At 43.2% G+C, this 11,275-nt stretch overlaps 1 protein-coding gene across 1 annotated transcript in view; it reads right to left on the bottom strand.

Moving 5' to 3' along the window:
- Positions 1–381: 381 nt before the first annotated feature.
- Positions 382–11,275, bottom strand: part of CDK13 (cyclin dependent kinase 13) — a 99,635-nt gene continuing 88,741 nt past the window's right edge. Inside the window, exons 14-15 of the mRNA XM_069084582.1 lie at positions 8,317–8,592; positions 382–3,442 (exon numbers count right to left, since the gene is read on the bottom strand). Coding sequence (XP_068940683.1) covers positions 2,604–3,442; positions 8,317–8,592 — 1,115 coding nt within the window. The 3' untranslated portion in view covers positions 382–2,603. The remainder of the gene's footprint in view (positions 3,443–8,316; positions 8,593–11,275) is intronic.

The raw sequence follows: 11,275 nt of genomic DNA, 5'->3' as shown, positions 1-11,275 counted from the left end.
CTTTTGTTTTCATTTAACTTGTTAGTAGCTGTTACTCACCTGCTGCTTAAAGAAACTCCTGGGTCTTTTCTCAACTATATTATCAAATGACTTCCACCTATAAGTTGTGCTTAGCTCTCCCAATACAGGTGTCTATCTGTAATCATCCCCCAATGCCTGCATCTCTAGGATAGGGCTTCTGCACCTTCAGCTATGTGGACAAAGGAGGCCAAGTCATTACAATTGAATCTTCTCATAAGAGGGAGCCAGTGATGCTTGGCCCATTATGTATACCACACCATTCTTAGCACAGCTGCTTCCTTTCCCCCCCACCATTCCCACAAGATGAAGAGATAAACTGATAAATGTTTGATCAGGAAAAACTATCCAAACACAGTTCACTTTTATATAAAATATTTAATTTTTTTTTAAACACAGGCTATTCATGTCACATAAATATCTTCATTTCCAGGTTAGCTGCTTATGGGCAGCAGGATTCTCTAGTGTGACTATGAAGAATAACTTAGATACTGTCATTTATAGCAAAGTCTAAAGCTACCAGACTCACCGTACTCAACTTCAGATACTTGAATACTGTACCTATTTTGCTAATTTTACAGATTTTTTTTCTTCACTCCCTGCAATGTAGCAATTAATTATAAAGTTGTTAGTAACTCAAAGTTCAAATAAAACTTTGGGGTTTTTTCCTTCTACCCTATCCCTCCCTTCCCCCCCAAAAAAACTCCACCAAAAATTAAAAGCCAACTGATACCAACTCATTTCATAGTAGTGAAATGGAAAATTTTACCACTTAAAAAAGTTATGAATGTGCCTTAAGTTTTGACAGTTATATTCGTTTATCAGATTCTTTCCACATGTTGTTCTGAAATCCTTTTCCATGAAATGTGGTTCAAGTTTTTTTCCTAAGGAGAGGGCCTAAGGTTGTAAGGGTGGAGGGAGCACATTTGGAAATAGAAATTAACTTTACACCTGGAGTAGTTTGGATTCAGTAATCTTTCCAATTTAAAACTCCAAATCAAGCACTGAATTATCATCAGAACATCTGAATGACACAATTCTAATTTCCAGGGATGACATTTTCGATTTAATTATAATGGAAACACTTATTTACCTTGGCTACCCTTTTAAATGATTCTTTGTGAGCAAAGAGAGTTAAAATTGGTACCACTTGCAGCTTAAATAAGGATTATTCCATCATTCTCTTCTATTTTACAAAAGAAAAATGATATTAAAATGAACTAAAACTCCATAAACCCTTGGCAGAAGAACTCAGAACAAGTTGTGTCAAATTTATCTAGAAGTGGGGAGTCAAGGGATCTGTTTTCCGACTGTTTCCCTCTTTTGTCACCTCTGCAATCATTGTGGGCAATGGCTGTCATCAAACCAATGAAATATGTGGAGCAGGCTGACAGGAAATTAGGTAAATTCACAATGCTGTTTCTGTCCCTTATCCATTCTAAGAGGACTGTTCCCATTCTGTTTATTGACCCCTGGCTTTTACTGTCAACTCTCAATTATCCATGGGAATGGGGATAGCACGGATGACTGAACTTCACAGATAAAATAAAAACCCTCCTTCTCCTTGATGCTTTTAGCCAAGTCCCTCACAAAACTCTTGGAGTAGAACTTCTGACAAGTAGCCACATGTACTGAGAGGACCTTCATCCTCCTCTGTTCTCACTCTCACCCTTTTTTAATGGAGGTGGTAACTACTAGTGACCCAACCCAAAGGCAGGCAGGTGGGTGGGCAATGGGAGAAGAATGAGGGATGATGGGCATGGGAGGGAGGGCAGTAGGTGAATTGAGAGTGGGCTCTCTTCCATTCAGGGCACCAATCTCCTGTTTAAAAAATGGGTTGTAAAGGCTATTTTTTCAAACTTTAAGCTTACCTGTTAAGGCACTTACTTTCCCTCCCCACCCAACATATTTTTTATATAAAACCCATTGTTTCATTGTAGTATTTTGCTAGGCTATGCAGTAATTTGGAAATTCAAAAGAAAAATAACATTGACCATTTTTTTTTTTTTATAAAACTGTTGCATCAAGAGAAAGGTTGTGTTTTATTTTTTGAAATGAGCACAAAGTACACCTTTCACAATCACACTGAAAGCAGGTGCAAAGACTGACAGTGACCTTGGGCTGAAGGTAGCTTTGTAAAAAGAAAAATACCCGATAAATCAGTGCCCTTTCTGATTCTTGGCAAACTTTTTTTTTTTTTTTTACATAAAAGTTGGTCCAAACTTACAAAAAAAAGCACAAATGTGCATAGTTCAGAAGATCTGCAATAGGGTCATAAAATGCTCGTGTCCCCAAGTTTAGCATACACTAATACCTGCGAAAATACAAAATAAAATTGCTAACTAGAATCTGAAGATGTACAGTCAGGAGATCTAGTTTTCAGAACAGCATGAATTTAAGCCAAGGTGGGTTTTTTGTGTGTGAGGTTTTTTTTTTTAAACTATTGTATGCAAGACCCTTTTCCACATAAAAAATAAAGCTGTTGTTGAATTAACATTATTCAAGTCTGTTGGACTGCTGCCTGAAACTGCAGCTAGGAAAAGTCTTTCCAGATAAAAACGATGTGCCTGAGGAAAAACAGATACTCAGAATGGCAACCCTCTGCCTCGCCCTCTGCTTGTAGATGTGCTAATGTGTCCCCTGTATCCTTGGGAATAGCCAGGGCCCTGGGCGGGAGAAGGCCAAGTCTGTCCGTGCAGAAGGCCAGGGCCCACTGGACTTTCCTGCAAATTGCCCCCATAGTTGTAGCTGTGCATCTTGGCTGGCAAAGAGTGAGTGCTCTCAGGCCCCGGGGTGGGGTCACTGCTATTGGCCAGAACTGCAATCGGGCCATGACTATACTCGAATCTATGGTCCTTATCTCCACTAAACAACATGGAACCAGTGTTGAGGTAAATGTCTCCATACCCAGCTACGGAGCTGGAGAAGGATTCTGAGAAGGCAGGCGGCTGAGGCGGGCCTCCAGCATGAGACGAAGCCGCACCATAGGTCTCCAGAGGCTGTCTATCCGAATTTCCAATGAAGCTTCGTCTTTCTAGGGCCGGAACAGACCCACTCCCTAAACCGTCATTCACATAAGAGAAAGAAGAGGATGCAAAGTTATCCTTGTAGTCTGAACTTGGGACGTAGGCGTCGCCTGCTTGGTAATCCATACTTGCTTCCATTTTGGGATCATCCTGGGTCTGATGCTGAGCCAGGAGCTGCAGCAGAGCGGCCTTCACTCCAGCATGAGGGTCGGGCAATGCAGAGCTGGGCGTGGGCACATGCTGGTTTTCTGTCCGATAATCCAGATCTTCTTCAGAAGGTGGGGGTGGCTCAGGGGGCTCTGGGGGGCGCTGGTCTGGAGGCAGGATTCGTGGGCGTTCCTGTTCTGGGGTTAGCTCCAACATCCTCATCTCGCCGTGTTTGATGTGGTCATCTGGCCCTAAGTGGATTGGGGGGAGAAAAGTCACAAGGTATCACACCAAACTAACAAAGCAACTTGGAATAGCCCTTCTATGAGAGGCAACTGGGGGCACCACAATGGATGGAGTCAAGAAGACCCAAGTTCAAATACGCCTCAGTTTCTCGATCTATAAAATGAGGATACTAACAGCACTGTGGGAACTGGGTGAACCCCACTGCCTCCATCTTGTGACCCAATTCTGGAACTGGCTCAGTTCCCTTTCTGTCTAGTTATGGGTCTAGTCCAACTGCTGCCTGGTGAGAAAACTATTCAATTACAGGAATTGTGAGAAAACTTTCTTAACGTTGTTTGAACTTAGTCCTGTGTGGCTAAGAGGCTGGGCCCCCCTCTGTCTGCTGCTTAGACTCTTAAATAAAGGTCTCACTTATGCTGAGCAGAAACTCAGACAGATCTCAAGATTGCTGCAAGTTTTCTCACAATTATACAGCTCAAGCAACCCACATGTCCTTGTTTTTTGACTGAAGACAGAGTCGTGGGGGGAAGTAGGGCACGTCTTTTTCAGATTTCAGGGAATTCTACGTGTTCACTCTGCCCCTCCCAACTTGGAAAGTCCCTAATCTTTCAGCCTCCAATGAGAAATCAGATCACTTAATAGTTTCCTGGCTAATTGTTTCCTTTTAATTAACTGGCCTTATTTGGCTAATTGTCTTTAATGTAAAAAAAACCTGTCTCCCCCTGTATTTGGTGTCCAACTCTAAGCTGAGGAAGGGGCCTGGTCCCCATTTGTTCATTTAAGTAGCACGCATTATTTAAAAAATCAATATACTCAGAAACTCCAACCTTTGTTTCCTCAACCATTTCATCTTTCACCCACCACAGCACCTACCTCTCAGGGCCTTGTAAAGGTTAAATGAGATATTTGTAAAGTGTTTGGCAAACTTCTTATAATATGCTATTTGAAAACATTCGAGTTTTAGTTTACCTGAGCTTGCCCTAAGGATTCAACTGTTCTAATTAACTTACAAGCACAGCTTCAAAGAAATGGGGGAAGGGAAGACACCAAAATATGATCATAAATCTGGGAAGGAAAAAAATTACAACTGATATACATGTTAAAATCAACAATATCATCATTTAAAAATATGAGGCTCATTTGCCTTTACTTTTAAAAGTTTTCTTTGAGAAGTGAACTAACAGTACTTTCTTGGGGGCATCAGATGAGACACATGTATTAAAATAACAGTGGCATTGATATATTGAGCATAAATGGCCTAGTACCATTCAGGTGCCACTTAGGTCAATGTGACAAACGGGGCAGCTAGGTGGCACAGTGAGAGCATCGGCCCTGGAGTCAGGCGATCCTGAGTTCAAATCTGGCCTCAGACATCTGACACATGTGACCTTGGGCAAGTCACTTAACCTCAAATGCCTTGCCTTCCCCCCCTCTTGGGGAAAAAAAAAAAAAACAAACTCTTATGTTAAAGCCTGAAAATGACTGTAGAATGACTTCAATAAACATTCTGATCTCAAAACATTCTAATTACTTCTACCTCTAATGTCCTTACACCTCCACACCCCCATCCCTATTCCCACTAAATTTTTTAAGTATGTAAGACCTCACTTACCTGGAAATCTAACTTCTGGCAAGCTCAACCATCTCAGTATGAGGCAAAGAATTAGGGAAGCCTTTGAGCAGCAAGCAATAATGAAAAGAGCTGAGAAGAGTCACCTGCCCAAAACTAGAGATATATGGCCCTGCATGGTCAAACAGGAAAGAGAGCACCCTCCTCTGGCTAGTCAGAGCTTTAAAAGAAGCCCTACTGGCACAAAGGATCAACAAGAAGAAATAAAGAGCGAAGAGCAAAAAAGTAGCAACTCAAAGGTGGGAGATAAAAGCCATCATGAAAGATCAGAAGCAACCATGGCCAAGATAGCAAAGTATCAGAAGAGACTAAGTCACAGAAGTAGAAAAGAAACAGGAAAAAAAAATCAATCAGTGCTGTACTATATGGATAATACCTGCTAAGGCCTTACTGCAAATACTAAAAGCAGGGTCCGTGGATAGATTTCAGAGGTTCATGAAATTGCATAGGGGGGAAAAGTAAATCTTTATATCAATAGAATAGGTTTCCTTTTTAATCGTATGCATTTTATTCATGCCTGGGAAAATATTCTTCTAATGAAGACCAGGTCCATAAGCTTCACCAGATTTTTGCCCAAGGGGTCCATAACATAAAAAAAGTTGAGAAACCTTGGACTGACTAGAGGAATGCCAATTCCAGAATGGCTTTGCGATCTCTGAAGTCATTCAGTGGAACGAGATGCTAAGGCCTACCCATACCAAGTGTCTCATGGTATCAGTGAAGATACATCAGTCAGCACACCACCTACATCTGTGGGCCCACAAGCCCTCTCTTCAATTATCCCTGTATTTAGGTGATACAGTAGAGGCAGCCTGTGAGGGGACAGTCACTATAGGAGAAATGTCACAATTAAGGAAGAGGTTATGTCCCAATAACATACTCTGTTGCCAAAAATATCATCAGAGGTGAAAAAAAATCTAGAAGTTAGAAGGCCACATTACCAGACAGAAAAGAGGCTCCAGTGCAAACATTCAGTGTAGAACTGGAGAGTCAGCATGGTTTAATAGAAGTTGTTTTTCACTTGTGTCCCGCTCCTTGTGACTCCATTTGGGGTTTTCCATTTGCCATTTCCATCTCCCACTCACTTTACAAATGGGTAAACTGAGGCAAAGAGGGTTAAGTGACTTGCCCAGGATCACATAGCTAGCATGTGTCTGAAGCTAGATTTGAACTTATAAAAAAGGAGTCTTTCTGACTCCAGGCCCCGCACTCCATCTTCTGTGCCACCTAGCTGCCCAGTGGATAAAAGACCAAGGTTCAAATCCCACTTTTGACACCTACCAGCTGTGTGACTCCAAGAAAATCACTTAACTTCTCCGAACTTAAGTCCTTCCCAGATATTTATCCATTAAATTATAAGTGGGCTGTGAGTTGGGAGCTCCCAACATCTATAAAGAGAGATCCCTGATATATTGAAATAATAGCCAACATTCTAAAAAAAAAAATGTAGTAGAGTGAAGGGAAGGTGAATGGGAAAGGAAGATATCAAGAGAGATATACAGAGGGGAGGAAGGAGGGGGACAGACTCCTGCCAAACAAGACCATACTTGGGCACAGCAGGCCTCAAATCCTGAGAGAATCTAACTAGGGCAAGACCCAGAACTTCAGCAAGTCAAGTCAACCCCATCCCCAACCTCCCCAAAGCTCAGACAGTGTCCCGAGAACAAAATCCTCCCACATCTGCACCTGTTGTAATCCTTTCTCAAAAACCCTTCCCTCATTGTGCCTTCCCCTACCTGCCAGGTAGAATGAACGAAACCTTTGTAAGCCATATCCTCACTTGCCACAAAGCATCATTAATGTGTGGTATACAGTGTTGACTCTATTGGGACATCTAAATGAGGGATTACTGCACGTTAACAGGACTTTCTTGGGTCAATTCTAAGAGCCTCCTAGGACTTGGGCCTCATTCCCCCCCCCCCCCCCCTTTTTTTTTTTTTTTAAACAATTGGGATAACTTCCTTGTCTAAGTTTTCCAAAAGAATTTACTTTCCAGAGATCTATCTTTTTCCTCTCTTGAAAGCTGCAGCACTCTTTCTCCCCCATACACTAAAAATAAAGGTGAATGATTTTCTACAAGAATAACCAAGGGGATTCTCAGGCCTAGTAAGAGAGCCTTTTTCTGAGTCAGAAAGAATATAGGGCACATTAATAATTAAATAGATTTTACTACAAAATACATGGTTGTCTTTTCCTAATGACATAAGCTGGGTGGGAGCTAAAAACGTAGTCTTTCAAACGTCCTTGTGCCGTAGGACGCTCTGGCCAGGCTATTTAAGGTTAAGATCAAACACAAGATGTGATAAGCAAGACTAATTTCAAAGAGCGCCAAAAGCTTGGCTCCATCCTATTCCCAATCTTCTGTTCTTCATGAATATCAGAAGATGATTTTCCTCATTTGGTAGAGTCTAAACTACAGAGACCAGAAGCCAAGTGCGAAAAGAGGCTGGGAACTCTGTGAATGAGTAGATGCTAATTATGCATACACACAGTGGACAGGAAGACTCTGGGAAGTAAAGGACACCTTTCTTAACCCCCCTTTCATGTTATTCTCTTGCTCTGCACTGATGCACAGCAAGAAGAGCTCTGGAAGGCCAATGCATCTTTTTGTATAACAAAAAGCAATCCGCCTAGCCCAAAGAGGCGCTAATTCTTGTGGTGCTTAAGAAAGCAAACCTGTGAAGAGCTCCCTGGATGGAGGAGGGCAAGGGCCAGCCTAGGCCACTGGGGAATGTGCACTGCAGAGAGGATCTAAAATTCCAATTCCTTTTTTCCACACCTTTGAAAGGTCTGAGATTTCAGCAATGGGGCGATCTGGTGCCCTGCTCTGGTTGACTGGCAGCTTCTCCACAGCTCCAGATGCATTTTCAGGGGCAATGGTAACCAAAATAAACCCTACCCAACCATGCCCTCCAGACCCTGTGGGGTGGAAGCTATCCCCACACAGCCTCTGGCGGCTCTAGCAAAGCACCTAGAACCAGCAGGGACCTCAAGGCCATCAGCCATCAAGAAAAACCCACCCATTTTACAGAGAAGGAAAAGGAGGCCCAAGGAGGGGAGGAGATATCGCCCCAGGTCACACTGACACGTCAGCCAGGACCTCAGAACCAGAGTCAGCACTCTCTCCTTGCCCTCTGTAAAGCAGGGCTCCTAACGCCAGACCTGCTCACCTCAATCCCAACACGCTCTCCTGAAATAAAGGCAAATTGCTGGGAAACGAAAAACTGGCCCAGACAGCGGGCTACTCACCCCGTAAAGGAGGGCTGGGTTCTGGAGGTTGCCGCAGCTGCAGAGATAGCTCATGGCCAGCTCCGTTCTCCTTCTCTTCCATGGCGGTATCCTTCTGCTTAGACTGCTGGGCCTTTATTAGCTGTGACAAGAGAACTGCAAACGCACTTTGTACGGCTGCCTGGGCAGCATCAGTCTCGACTTTTGGCTGCACAGGATGAGTTGAAGGCTGCAGTCCTCCTCCCACCTGCTTGGAAGACTCCTGCTGGGGTGTTGGTGGATCTGTCTGTTTTTCACCTGTTGCCAAAATTCCAGCAGGAAGGTTTATTTTATTTAGCTGCTGCTGAGGCTCAGGATTTACCTTAATGTTCAGTATCTGGGCACAATCAGCCACACTAACACTTGGTTTAGACTGTAGTAGGTTTAGAAGTATTGCCAATTCATTGTGGTTTAAATGCTGTCCAGTGCCTGTTTTTACTAAAGACAAAATTTCAAACAATTATTATTAATCAGAATTGTCATCATTCAAATACCCAAATCCAGACCAGATCAGGAAGGTATTTAACCAGCAAAGCAGACTTTTCTATCCTAACACCAAAAGGGAAAGAAATGTGGTAGGGGAAGGTGACTTTAAACAGTCCTAAGAAAAATCTCAATGTAGAACACATACTTCGTGAGAGTTAACACGTATTATTGTTGAAAAGACAAGAATCAGAGCCAATGCTCAATTTTTAATGAGTTTATTTTGTGGGTAGGAGAAGGAAAAAACTGAAAGATTCTTGCCAAAATCCTAAATAGTTAACAACAACAAAAACCACCAAAAAGTCTCTTCACAACTTTAGAAAGAGGATTTGTCCTCTGTACTTATTTCTCCAGAAAACCCTGATTAGTGTTCTTTGTTGGCAGGGCATCTTCCCAAACTTGTCTCAAAGCCCTTCTGTGCGCCATGAGGCCAGTCGGAAAATGCCTCTTGCAGGCCACTCGCTCTGACAAATTCAGGAGCATCTGTACTACAATTTGCCCTTCCCCCAGGAGTACAATGGGGGTGAAGCAAGAGAGCAGTCGCCAGGCATCCCGGACACTGGAGTGCTCTTGTTCCATTTTACCTGCATTGAACCACGGGATTCAAGTGCAAACCATAACCTACGTCTGGGTGGATCCCTTGGGAAGTACACGAAATGTACTCCCTGGAATCCTTCTAACCAGGAGGACATCATCAGGAACCCTCCCAGAACCATATCCAGTGCCTCTTTCAGTGTGCCTATGGTTAGGAAGTTCTTCTTGATCTTTCTCATTGGAGATAAAGCCCAGAGATGGAGAATGGTTAACTTGTTTGTACCCACTTTATCCTCACTGTCCATACCCTCCAAGAGAGCTCCTGCTCCCTTGCACCCCTTTTCTGAAACTAATAATTACCTAAATTAACCATTTTTTACATACCTGATGCAAAAGCTACATTTCTGGACCTCTCTGAGTCAGACCTGTAACCCATGATCACTAAAAAGGGCCAGTGTTCCCCGTCTGATGACCCAGTGCCCTCCGCCTGTCCATGTGCTTCTGGAGCAGAAATGGGCAGCCTGCACTGGACTAAGGGGAGGTCATCAATTTCCATGCTCTTCTCCTATAGAAGAGCCAAACAACTCAAAGCTCAAAGACAACAGTACAAGAAAAGAAACAGGCAGCGTGGTAAGCAGAAGGAGCGAGACCTTGGGTTAGAGGGCTGGGGATCATCAGTCTCTGCCTTCCTACAACTGTATCACTTCAAACATGTGGGACTCTAAGTCAGTCAAAGGGGTTTGGTGTAGAATCTACTGTCCCTCTTAAAGAAAAAAAAATTACTTCGCACCCCTCTGGAAATCTTCTTTCTTTAACCCTTTATTGTTTTAGGGTTTTGTTTCTGTTTTTTAAGTTTGTATCAGTTCAAACTACTATGCTGCTCTCCCCCCTGCCCACTTTGGGAACCTATGGTTTAAACGACCTCTAAGGGCCTTTCTTTCACCTTAGGACGCTAATCCTAATGCATGCAAGCAGCCAAAGGCAGATATCCAAATCTGTGGAGATGGCATGGCACATCACCAAGCCAGCTTCTGCCCAGTGGAATTAAGGGCACCAATTAGGAGAGATCACCAGAGTGGAAGAAGGAAATTCCCCTTCCCACTCTGTTCCTTGCCCTTCAGCATCACTAGGGGGAAGTGGCCCATTATCACACTAAGCACCGTCCTCTCAACACTCTCCATGTTATTTATAGCCTTCCTAATGCAGGCCCCGGAACACCACAGTCCCAACAGGTATGGTGGTGACCAGGGCAAAATGCCATAATGCTGATTACCTGTAACAGGTTAACAGTCTGACATTTCTGACTCATCCTCAGTCAGAGATGCAAGTCCTAATCCAGAACACTAGCCTTTGGCCTTTCACTTATCAAATATGCTTCTTTCCGTCAGTCTGAAGAGGTGGAGCTACAGATGAAAGGGCTTTATGCCATATGTAGGATGAAGCCAAGGGTCTATAAAACATCCTGTTTGTTATTAATAAGTACCCAAGAAAACAGAGCAAACGTTTGAAGAAGTTCACTTTGCAAGGAAAAAGCCTAATTCCAAGGGTTACAGTGAAAGACATCAATTTTTAAAATTCGAATTATCATGACTTAATTTTGTCATAGCCAGACAAGAAAACTATGATATTAACTCTTCTCAGGAAGCAAAAAAAGCTGTTGTGTGAAAGATGTGTATGCTGGTTCTTTTGGAATCAGGAGTCTGAAAGTTAGATGTAAAATAGTCTCCCCTCGTGCCATGGACCTGCAAAAACCTCAAGGCTGCTCCCGCTATAGGGTCCCCTCCTCCCCTAGGCCTGGCACTTGGGGGGCCAGGGGCACTATCTTGCCCTAGGCCCTTTCTGAATTCCTTGGCAATGAAGAGAGGCCCTTCATGCTCACAATCATGGCTGCTATTCTCCTGGCAATGAAGCAAAGCACTACCAA

Source organism: Petaurus breviceps, unplaced genomic scaffold, assembly GCF_028583685.1.
Source record: "Petaurus breviceps papuanus isolate PSGF00001 unplaced genomic scaffold, PetGlider_PUasm1.0 174, whole genome shotgun sequence".
Taxonomy (NCBI): Eukaryota; Metazoa; Chordata; class Mammalia; order Diprotodontia; family Petauridae; genus Petaurus; species Petaurus breviceps.
This window is presented reverse-complemented; position numbering and strand designations above follow the sequence as displayed.